This window comes from Oncorhynchus nerka, linkage group LG22 (assembly GCF_034236695.1).
Source record: "Oncorhynchus nerka isolate Pitt River linkage group LG22, Oner_Uvic_2.0, whole genome shotgun sequence".
Lineage (NCBI taxonomy): Eukaryota > Metazoa > Chordata > Actinopteri > Salmoniformes > Salmonidae > Oncorhynchus > Oncorhynchus nerka.
The window spans coordinates 31,233,719-31,246,468 of record NC_088417.1 but is presented as its reverse complement, the minus strand read 5'-3'; the positions used below and the strand labels follow the sequence as shown (position 1 = coordinate 31,246,468).

The following is a 12,750-nucleotide window of genomic DNA, read 5'->3' as shown; positions in this document are numbered from 1 at the left end:
ACACACTTTACGACCTTTCAAAAAACATACCGTATATGAAAACAGATTTTTAGGAAACGTTTAAATGAGAAGCATTTGGTAATCTAAGCAGATGCTCAGCTCAGGCCCTTTATGTTTTGTAATCTCTCTGTTTCGCAGTTTCTGTAACACACACACACACACACACTCTCTATATCTCGCACTACTTACTCTCTCTCTCTATCTTTCTGTTAAATGTTTTGATTTGGAGGTCGCTGACTGAAAAGGATATGCATAACTAACATCATTAAACAAATGTTGCATGTTCCGCTGAAGGAAAGGAATTTATGAGACACAACTCCACTACATGTTTTAGCCATCGATGGGTAGAGGCAGAGGCAGACCCACTGCTGCCTGGGAGTTCAAGGTGCTTAGCATTATCCACAGAGCTTAAAAATAAAAAGATATGTTCCTCTTGTCCACGGTGTCTTCCCAACGTGTGCTCAGACAGGATGACCCTTGATTTACCATTTTAAAGCCTCCTTGTTATCGTAAAGAAATACTGATTTTCTCGTCTCGATTATGTTTCTGAGCCCTGTGTTGTGCTTTGAAGAGCATCAGGGAAAGTAACTAGTAAGATGGTTTCTCTGTGCTCTGGTCTGGTCCTCTGGCCCACTGGTAATAAACCCACAGTTCAGTTGAGTGTATTAGCGGCGCCACAATCTCTCTGAGAAAGGAAACTGCCACTTTCTGTGGCCTGTCGACCGGCACAGGGACATTATTCATGGGAAATTAGAGGTTGCGTCTCCACGCCTCGGCAGAGGTAGCAATTACGTCCGGTCGGTCCCTTCCCTTTAGTCGCCATCACTGGAGATTCCGTCCCGTACTTCTCATGGCTTCATTAAAGGGAACAGAAATAGTGAAGGGATATCCCTGACTGTTGTTGACCGGACCGTTGTCCCCAGGTTCAGGGAAATGTGAAGGCCTGGCTGCCACACCCACTCGACTGACTGGTACCTCTGACCGATGGCATGACCCTACTGTACACTTCACGCACAGTCCAGACTTCTGTCATTTTCTATAGGTCAGGTGATGGGCTTAACCGTGGGTCAAAGTTCATATTGACTGTTTAATATACACTGAGTGTACAAAACATTATGAACACCTGCTCTTTCCATGACAAAGACTGACCAGGTGGATCCAGGTCAAAGCTATGGTGCCTTATTGATGTCACTTGTTAAATCCACTTCAATCAGTGTCGATGAAGGGGAGGAGACAGGTTAAATAATGATTTTTAAGCCTTGAGACAATTGAGAGACAGATTTGTGTATATGCGCCATTCAGAGGGTGAATGGGCAAGGCATACAATTTAAAGTGCCTTTTGAACGGGGTCTGGTAGTAGGTGCCAGGTTACAACTCAATATAGAAAAGGTGTTCTTAATGTTTTGAACACTCAGTGTATAATACAAGGGAATCCATTTTGAAAGAACTGGTACGGAAACATTGTGATACTAGCTGCTCAATTGTTTCAGAATGGAAGTTCTGAAAACTTCCCACATCTATCCAGGCACCCGGTTGAAATATTTCATAAAGAAACTAATGAACAGTAAAAGTCCTTTCCAAATATCAGAAGTGGGTTTTTTTTTTTCCTTTCGAGAGCATAAGTGCCATTTTAATATAAAATCCCAACTGTAGCACAGCCATTGCTTGCAATTCAGCCATTAATAACATGCAGCAGCATACACAAGGGCCTCTCAGTGTCACGTCCTAAACAGGGAGAAAAACCTAAAGCCCACGGTAGCAGCAGGAGCAGGGGTTTGGAGTAGGACTCAACACAGCCTCTGTTCTCAATCTGTAAATTGGGTTTTTATATCATTACAGCTCTCTCACACACACAGCTAGCGGCCAGCCAGCCAGGCCTGTTGGTAGCGTGTCGTAGCGCTCTCCTGCTGTTTGCACAGCGGGCTGTAGGCAGTGTGTCAGTTTCCTTCCCTGCGGGTCATGTGCCCTCAGAATTCAATATTCCTTAAAAGGTTAAATGCGTCTTGTAATCCGCTTGCATTACCGGGTGGCTTTTAAAAGGGTTTCATTGCCCTAATGAATCCTGACGTTCCCATCCATAAAGTGTAAATAACTAGCTGGCCCGACAATAAATAAACAGAGAAATGAGTGGGCAAATACCGCGGAGTCTGGGTCATGTTTCAAGGCTAGCAGAGTAACTTCTCCATAGAAATCTCAACAACATGAATAATACCTACATTGGTATTGACAGCCCGGGCTTATGATTATGTACTTTATATGGCTTCGAGGTTTGTTGAAAGAGGAAGCTTACCTGTGGCTCTGGCAGCAGAGCATTGATGGCGAGGGCATTAGGAAATATGTTCATAATGGGCAACAGGATTTATAGACAAATGATACTCAGACGTTACCTGTGCCGCATTATCAATAAAAACTGCCATAATCATTTTGTTCGAGAAATTGAACTTTTGCACCCATCAGTACTAGTTTTAGTAGCATAAACTCCGAATAAACTATGATAAACCCAGTCTTACCCCACAACCTGGAAGGATCTAGCTGTGACCTAGCGTTTTGGAGACACTGATATAGCGTAGGCTGCTACTACACATACTGTACACCTTCCTTGTAAATATGCTCAGACACACACACAACCACATACAGGGAGAGAGACGGATATCAATTGGTGTAGAAACACACCCACGCAGCTGTAAGCCAGCAGCCATCCAGGTTTTCCTCGTTGTTCAGAACCAACCTGAGAACTCAAGTCCTTGTGGCTCCCCACCAAAAAAATGATTTTCAAGCCACAGCACTTCTCTGGGTTCCAGAGGTAGAAACATGTATCGCAGAGGAATGATACCCAATCAACATGTCATCGGTGAGGTATAACAGAACTTCTTACCGAGTATCTGTGACACGCTGTTGTTCCTGTACGTTTAAAGACACATTTCCATCCTGAAATGAGTCTCTCCACTCCATGTGCTTCAGAGGTCTGTCTACTCAAAAGCTATCTGAGGACCATTAGTTTGATTGACCTGTCAATCAACCTTGCTGTCTATATTCCACCAATCATGTCCCTGGCATTCTGTTACATCACTTGTCTCTCGTGTTTTTCTCTCTCTGACCCTCAACTTGATCGCTGTTCTTCTCCAGCTATGATTTGACATGAATGAATGTCCTTCCGCTCAACCCCATGCATCACGCCAAAGCACAGTTCAGCCTTCTGTTTTTAGTCTGCCCAGGCCCCAGCCTAAGCCAAAGCACAGTTCAGCCTTCTGTTTTTAGTCTGCCCAGGCCCCAGCCTAAGCCAAAGCACAGTTCAGCCTTCTGTTTTTAGTCTGCCCAGGCCCCAGCCTAAGCCAAGGCACAGTTCAGCCTTCTGTTTTTAGTCTGCCCAGGCCCCAGCCTAAGCCAAAGCACAGTTCAGCCTTCTGTTTTTAGTCTGCCCAGGCCCCGGCCTAAGCCAAAGCACAGTTCAGCCTTCTATTTTTAGTCTGCCCAGGCCCCAACCTAAGCCAAAGCACAGTTCAGCCTTCTGTTTTTAGTCTGCCCAGGCCCCAGCCTAAGCCAAAGCACAGTTCAGCCTTCTATTTTTAGTCTGCCCAGGCCCCAACCTAAGCCAAAGCACAGTTCAGCCTTCTGTTTTTAGTCTGCCCAGGCCCCAGCCTAAGCCAAAGCACAGTTCAGCCTTCTGTTTTTAGTCTGCCCAGGCCCCAGCCTAAGCCAAAGCACAGTTCAGCCTTCTGTTTTTAGTCTGCCCAGGCCCCAGCCTAAGCCAAAGCACAGTTCAGCCTTCTGTTTTTAGTCTGCCCAGGCCCCAGCCTAAGCCAAAGCACAGTTCAGCCTCCTGTTTTTAGTCTGCCCAGGCCCCAGCCTAAGTCAAAGCACTCCTAAATACTGCAGAGGTTCTCAACTGTCTACTCAAAAAGAAAAACACATGTACAAAGAGCATGAGCAACCAAAGACAAAGCAGCAGTAAAGGTTTAGAGTCAACAACAAAGATGTGACTGAAACAATAAAAGACACACGTGCAAAGCATAAAACCTGCATATTCAGGTGATTCAGAAGGCATTGATGTCTTAGGAAGCTGTAAAGGAAAAACACAGGAGAGGAGGGCTAGGGTGCCCAAACAATTATTCCTTAAGACAGTGTAATAGAAAAGCAAGCCTCACGGACACTAATGACATCTAGGATGAGTCCCAAATTGCCCTGTATTCCCTATACAGTGAGCACTACTTTTGACCATGGCCCATAGCGTCTCATTTGGGACACATACCCTAACAATGGAGGGCACTGTAATTGGTTTAAGTACGTGTGGAAAGATTGTCCATGTCCGTATGTTCTGATTACTGTCCCAAATGTTTAAAGTCATTTAGAAAACCCTGATTGAATCGTTTTAGACAATCCAATAAGGAGTCCTTGTTCCACAACCATCAGACTTTCCTATTTTCCACGAAAAAAGGGGCAATGATTTTAACAAATATGTCTGTGGGTTTTAAAGTGGAGGCCTAGCTATGTAACCCTTACTCAGTTTGAATGGATTAAATTAAAGCCAATCCTTGGTGTGAAAATGTCAGTTTAAATGAGGGACTGATTTGGGGTTTCCAGGGGGCTGTGGACTTGTGTTTAAAAAGGAATTTAGACTTTAATGGTATAAGGTGTTGACATAACAGTCATTTCAACTAATGGCTACCTTTCTAACCAAAGCCTTGATACACACTGAACAATGGATGCCATGGTTATATCCCCAGCATTAAGAGTGTCTCTGGCTGATTTTGTGTTGTCAAATACATGTCTGTTTTTAACATTGGCAATAAGTGCCCTCAAATAAGGTACAGACGTCATCCTCACATGTCAGTTTACCCGTTCCACTGTTTCTCAGTGGACTAGTTTGAACATTGTGTCTTCATCAAACTCCTCCCAGGCCTTGTGTGTCTGTCTGTGTGCTTCCGAAATGGCACCCTATTTCCTTTATAGTGCACTACTTTTGACCAGAGCCTATAGGGTAGGGCACTATATTGCGAATGGGTTGCCAAATGGGACTCACCCTATGTCTGTTCTGTTAGTTAAGTGGTGTTTTATTTATAACGCATAAACACTTAATTGTCTCTTTAAGCAGACATATGCTGTAAGAGCAACAGTTGGCATTAAAGCTGAGCTCTTGTGTTCCTGGGAGGAAAACATAAACGTAATGAACACAAGAGACATAAAAACCTAATGACAAACACTTCTCAGTTCCCGGCTGTGCCAAAACCACAGCCAGTCACATTCATTTGAGTGGATGATTGATGGATCAACAAGCCAGTCAGAGGACCACGGAACAGAGGCCTTTGTTCCAATGAGCCAAGTCCCAGAATGTTCTAGTGTGCATCGTGATTCACCCCTCCATGACGGGACACAGCCAATAGAGCTCGCCAGCTTGTAGTCCTAAAAACACGGAAATTAGTTAGCATTTTCTACCTCTTATTAGTTGGCTATTCCAATGAGGGAAAGAATGGGATTTTGTAATAAACACGCAAAAATAAGGTCTGAGGTTAACACAGGCTTAGGATATATTATATATTTTGTTCTATGAGGACATATCAGAATTATGAAACATTTATGTGCTTGTTTTGATTACATAAATGCTTCAAGATTATCTCCTAGAACAAAATGTGTAAGATCTCCTAAGCCTGTGTTTACCACAGACCTTGTTTTTGGTGTTTATCCAAAAACCCTATTAATTTCCCCATAGGCTTTGGCCAACGAGCCATGGCAGAGTTAGCCTCCGTTAGTGCCTACAAAAAGATACCATTACTGTTGCTCTCTATGTAGGCTACAAGAAACCTCCATCTTCGAGACAGGGCCTTCAAGTAAAGTGTTACATCTCACACCCATTGCTTTCCCTTATCTGCTTGTCTTGGCCTTGGTGCAGCTAAACTCAAGTGAACACTTCAAGTGACATTTCTTTTGTCCATGCAAAATAATGCAGGACTGTCAGTGGCATTGGCTTAAAGGAAAGTGAGACAGTGTAACATTGAAAGTCACTAAGCTCTTCAGTAAGGGCCATTCTACTGCCATTATTTGTCTATTGAGATTGCATGGCGGTGTGATCGATTTTTCTATACCTATCAGCAACGGGTTTGGCTGAAATAGAAACATTAATTCATTTGAAAGGATGTCCACACACTTTTGTGTATATGTAGTGTATCATACGAAATGGATGATGGACATCCACAAATTAATACATACCATACGAAATGTAACATATTATTAAATTATGTATTCCGGATTTACGTACAGAATAATATGAAATGCTCTGAGACCGGGTTGGATTCTTGCATCTTTCACATGCAGGGCATTCATTGCTTTCCCTTATCTGCTTGCCTTGGCCTTGTTGCAGCTAAACTCAAGTGACTTTTCTTTTCTGAGTCCATTGTCTGTGTAAGATAATGTAGAAGTGTCAGTGACATTGGCTTAGAGGAAGGTGAGACAGTGTAATGGTGAAGGTTAGGCCCCAACCTTCTATATGGACCATTGGAGTTCAATTGCATGAATGTGAAAATCTAAAAAATATTCAACTGGGCCAAAAAAACAGAGGCTTTAATTGGGGATCTTGTAGGTTTAGAAATAGTGTTGAAAGGAGAAACAACTATACATGTTAATGTCAGGGGGGATATGTTGACCTTTAAAGGTGAGTCCTAAAGGTCATAGGTCATACCAGGAGCAGGTAAAGTGAGTTACTTGACCAAAACCTTAATTAAAGTTATTACATGAGAGACTCATTCATAGCGTGTTTGCACAAACTATTTGCAAAAGTTCTTCACCCCCATTAAATGAAAATAAACACAAATAAACGATAATTACATGGGTCTCTAAACCTGCATATAGGTTTGCTGCTTAGTCATGTACAGGGAATCACTACCTTGGATAAACCCGAAAAGGACACACACAGCTCAAGAGCTCAGCAGTTCTGACTCAGGCAGAATGGCCTTAAAGGGGAAATCTGGGATTCAAACAACAACAAAGTGGTCTCCTGGTTTCAAATTCAAAAAATGTAGGTACCAATTACAGATTGCCCCTTTAAAAAGCGACAACTTGTGCAATTACAGTAAATGAAAGGGTTCATCAGTGGTAATCAGTGGTAGGCTATCTATAAAAGCACATTTTTCCTGAACGCCTTACCGCAAATTAGGCCTAACAGAGAACTCTTTAGATATGCTATTTCAATTAATTGATCTGTTTTTCTTCAGCAGGGCTGCAATGGTGACCTTGTAAAAAAGAAAGGAGCATCTTAGGTCACCTAAAAATAGTGTTTCCAAAAGTGATAAAGGTTGAAGTTATATTTAAGCATATTTTGTTAAAAGTACTTTTAAACTTGGTTAAGCATAGCCCTAAGCTATACTCTAAACATAAACACTCATCTGGAGGATTGTGAGTAAAATGGAAAATGCTCAATAAGAGATGATGTCTGGAACAATTCATGTCAAGGCCATGATTGTAAATAACCTAGCGTTTTACGTGGGTAAAATCACTGGGGAAGCCAGGAAAAAAAGGCATATTACAACCTATGTGTTGTGACAATTGTGTTGTTTGCTCTATAATCTGTTAGTTTATATGCCTTGTGACCGTGATACAGAGGCCTAAAGGCTGCGACAATAAGAAGACAGTGGCAGAATAAATTCAACCAAACCTTTAGTTTCATCACAAAACCAGAGAGCAACATCTGTCCTGTGAAATCCACAAAACATAGGCCTTATTGCAGTTACATGACCTACAGCGTGGTCAAGCAAGTTAATGTTTCCCACATTTTCGGACCACTGAACAACTATTGATTTAGAACCACAGAGAGTTACCGCAAGTCACAAAGATAACAGGAGCTGCCTCCACTATTCCAGCATCATTTCAACTTCAACATTTCAACATCCTCAAATCACCTCTGCTTAGTCTAATAGAGTGACAACTAAAATATACACTACATGACCAAAAGTATGTGGACATCTGCTCGTCGAACATTTCATTCCAAAAGCATGGGCATTAATATGGAGTTGGTCCCCCCTTTGCTGCTATAACAGCCTCCACTCTTCTGGGATGGCTTTCCGCTAGATGTTGGAACATTGCTGCAGGCCTTGCTTCCATTCAGCAAGAGCATTAGTGAGGTCGGGCACTGATGTTGGGCAATTAGGCCTGGCTCGCAGTCGGCGTTCCAATTCATCCCAAAGGTGTTCGATGGGGTTGAGGTCAGGGCTCTGTGCAGGCCAGTCAATTTATTCCACACCAATCTCAACAAATCATTTCTGTATGGACTTCGCTTTGAGCAAGGGGCATTGTCATGGTAAAACAGGAAAGGGGTTTCACCGAACTGTTACCAAAAAGTTAGAAGCACAAAATCTAAGGGGGCTAGCCCAAACCATGTAAAACAGCCCCAGACCATTATTCCTCTTCCACCAAACTTTAGAATTGCCCCTATGAACTGGGGCAGTTAGCATTCTCCTGGCATCCGCCAAACCCAGATTTGTCCATCGGACTGCCAGATGAAGCGTGATTCATCAATCCAGAGAACACGTTTCCACTACTCCAGAGTACAATTGTGCCAAAGCTTGGCATTGCGCATGGTGATCTTAGGCTTGTGTGTGGCTGCTCGGCCATGGAAATCCAATTCATGTAGCTTCCGATGAACAGTTATTGTGCTGACATTGCTTCCAGAGGCAGTTTGGAGCTTGGTAGTGAGTGTTGCAACCGAGGACAGATGATTTTTACGCGCTTCAGCACTTAGCTGTCCCATTCTGTGAGCTTGTGTGCCTACCACTTTGCGGCTGAGCCATTGTTGCTCCTGACGTTTCCACTTTATAATAACAGCACTCACAGTTGACCAGGGCAGCTCTAGCAGGCCAGAAATTTTCCGAACTGACTTGTTGGAAAGTCACTGAGCTCTTCAGTGCGGGCCATTCTACTGACAGTGTTTGTCTATGGAGATTGCATGGCTGTGTGCTCAATGTTATACACCTGTCAGCAATGGGTGTGGCTGAAATAGCCAAATCCATTCATTTGAAAGGGTGTCCACATACTTTCGGCCATGTAGTGTACCAAAAAACAATTTAGTCCAATCAACGTAAGCTAAAAATGATGTGGCTGTCCATGGTTTTGATTTCTGTGCGTGTGTGTGTACGTGCTTGCTAGAAAAAAACATGTTGACTCACCCTACTTGTAGAGAAACGCCAATACCATCCTCCTCTCTCTCATGTTAATGAAACGGTCTATCACTCTGTCATACAGTACACTTTTATTTATTTTTTATCCTAGGCTACCTGGCTAAAATGCTTGCTTGCTAGCCTAACTTTCCTTCATGGGCATTGTTAGCTAGTTAACATTAGCCTTCTACATCTACTGTAGCTACATATTGAACTTCCATCCTGTCAGGCCAGGGGCATAATGTAGTAATTAATGATTGGATCAGACTCACCATAATAACCATTGGCTAGTACGGATGATTAAGTCCAAATCTCTATCTCTATCCATGGCTAATTTAGGAAAGGGTCCATTTTAGCAAGCTAACTAGCCATCGGAGGACAACAACACAACGAGATGCAACAATTCAATGTTTTTCTGTCATTGAGGTATGCTCTCGATTTGATAGGAGTGATGCCAAATCCAAACTGGCTTCCCTTTACCCTTTTTTTTTGGTGCGTCAGGACCATTCACAGTTGAGCTCAACGCTGATGGGCTATTATTGTATACGTTTTTTCATCAAGGTAGGCCAAACGCTTGCCACATCCCTTGCATTCAATGCTATGGGCGGCAACAATGTCATACTCTTTTGGACCAGACTGCATCGGATAGATGGCCTACAAATACAGAGACAGAGGGGCGCTGTTTCGCTTGCTCGGATCCTTAATCCTGTGAGACACTTCAGCCTCTTGCGAATTGAAGGGAAATGATGAAACACAGAGAAAGTTTAATTATTTCGTTTTTGTTCTATTTTTCTTGGTCATTTTTGGTGGGAGGAGCCTAGCATCCCTTGGCATCCAGGAATACACGCCAATGTGTTTTACAAGCTCCAGATGAGTGCAATCTATCACTAAACACACGAGCACCTGCACAGAGTCAATTGACCAAGCCAGGGAAACGTTTTTCGGTGAGATTGTATTGCATCAGGTCAGACTACTCCGCGCTACTTTCTCAAGAAAACGCGCGCACACACAATGAAGCAAGCATCTAACTGATACACAAAGCAAAGCACAGAAAAGTGGTATCGTGCAATAATAGACAGATGGAAAAAGTCCAGACGCAAACTAGCAGTGAACCACTGCAGCGCTGTATCCCTGATGCGTGCCGCGGAACAGGCATAGAGTATTAACTTTATGTTCGCAGGCTGGGGCTCTGTGCTAGGAAACATGAGAAGGGTGACATATTCAGCTTCTGGGGCTGAGAATCGGAGGCCACTGAATAAAGCAGAGAGGCGACTGCGGTTCGTGTGGTTTTAGCTCAGGAATTTAGAACGGGAACATGTGAGCAGGGAATGGACAACTGGAAGCAGGATTACAAACTACACCGAGAAGCAGGCGGGCTGCCGTACAGGTAACTGAGAATGAGATATCGTTTGATGTGGTTTCTTACGTGTGACTACAATGGCAAAACTACTGCCTTAACTTTAAAGCGCATAATGCCTCAGATGGGATATATCTGGCAACATTGTTCCACGCTGATGGCACAGTATATCCCTTGACTGGAGTTATGATCATGTTATGACATATTTTGCGGTATGACAGTAGGCTACTGTAACTGTAGCTAAATCATAAACATTACCGGTTTGAACCAAATAGAAGAAGAACAATAACCCAACTATAGCCGAAATATTTTGTCTGTCAGAAAGTGCGCTCAATTGCACCTCTGACATTTCTGTCGAAGCTCTAGAAATTTCATGGCAACACGCAGTGGTGTGGAATGCATTATATATTTTTTGAATCCGGGGAATAAGGGTGTTGGAATCACATTTATGCACGAATGAGCCCGTGCTACTGTGAACCCATTTATCGTATTGGACCGTATTTTGTCTCGATGTATTGAGATGCTCTGTATGGTGAGGTTGTGTTGTCATTGTTGTCAATCTATAGTGGTAGCCTAGTGAGTAAAATATGAAAATATCACTCACAGGAATGCCTATTGGATGCATGGTACCGCACCGCGCTGCAGACTGTTTTTTTTATTGAGATTGCATGAACTTCATAGTGATCTTGGAGTATAGTCAAGAGCACTTGGTAGAAATCACCCTTCTGCCTTTGTGGTTTCAATCAGGCTTTCGCTTGGTGCGTAAATTGATCCACCATATAATGAATTAGGATAAAATACAATGAATGCACCTTTGATTTTGGCGCATCGTCATAATTACAAAATCATAAACCCGACTTTAGCAAATGATGTACATCTGAATCGGTTAACCCCAAGCTGCATGACTTTCTCATCTCCGTTTTCCACTTGTTTTACAGGAGACTCACCGGGACACGGGTGCAGCAGCAGCTTCAATAAGAAGTCAAGTGCAACACTTTCGAGAAGACAGACAGACTTTTACGCAGCAGATCATACGGAGGAATACCGAACCAAAGATGAATACTATTGTGTTTAACAAATTGAGTAACCAGGTCCTCTTCGATGAGAAGGCGAAGGAGGCCGAGAGGAGCAGTAGAAATTATTTAGAGGTAATAGATGGACAGCATCCGGACCTTCATCCAGACCTGCTATCAAGCAATCATCAAGTTATCAAAGACAACAACGGCATCAGACACAGGAGGTAGGCTATGTCACTCAAACCTAAAAAAAACTAACCAGACAACAAAACTTGCAACAGTGTTTCGATTTTTCCATTATTGCAATTTGATTTGCATTGTATAGTCCTATCTGGGTAAGGGGCGCAACTGAAGACGGAGTGATACAGACTGTGTAAAAGGTTTAAAAGTCGATACTGCAAATTTAAATTGTGCATATGAGTTTCTTAGATTATGGTGACCCCAAATAACCAAGTGTGCATAGTGCGTAAGTATGCGTTTATAATGCACGTCGTAGGCTTTTTGAAAGCAATGTCATCTAATAATATTTTGTATATGTTCTAAACAATAATCTCAATGATAAATTCAGACAAAAGGTTGTCTACAAAAATCTAAGCAAAATATGACAATATCATTGCACCGAATGCAGCCAAAATATTAACCAAATTAGGAGGTTTTACATGCATATTTCATTTTTCCATCAGTGCAATATGATCTTATTGTTTTAGGGAAATTGCATGATATGTATATCTGCTATTGCAACCTGGTTTGTATTTTAGTGTTGATATTCACATAAAATCTACAGATGAATCAATCAACTCAAATTCTATTGGTCACATACACATGTTTAGCATATGTTATCGCGGGTGTAGCGAAATGCTTGCGCATCTAGCTCCGACAGTGCACTAATATCTAACAAGTAATATCTAACAATTTCACAACATATACTCAATACACACACGTCTGAGTAAGGAATGGAATTAAAAATATCTAGGCCGTCCGTGTTCAGTAGCATGTTTAAAACACATCTTATTCTGTTACTAATAGCCTATATAAATGTGCACTTGGTTCAACTCTGTGGTCTGGTAGTCAATATTGGCATTTTTTTTAAAGACAGCGAGTAAAAAATGAATCATGTCAGAACTCCTGATTGTCCCTTGTACTGTTACAATCGATTCAACGAGCATTTTATTTACAGACAGGACAGTAGTCTGATATATGCGTGGATGGGCACCAGCATCGAATGGAACGGTAG

General features: G+C 42.4%; 1 protein-coding gene across 1 annotated transcript in view; it reads left to right on the top strand.

The window, feature by feature from the left end:
- Positions 1 to 9,980: 9,980 nt before the first annotated feature.
- Positions 9,981 to 12,750, top strand: part of LOC115105098 (homeobox protein Mohawk-like) — a 30,815-nt gene continuing 28,045 nt past the window's right edge. The window contains 3 exon segments of the mRNA XM_029626700.2: positions 9,981 to 10,496; positions 10,499 to 10,530; positions 11,439 to 11,740. Coding sequence (XP_029482560.2) covers positions 10,472 to 10,496; positions 10,499 to 10,530; positions 11,439 to 11,740 — 359 coding nt within the window. The 5' untranslated portion in view covers positions 9,981 to 10,471.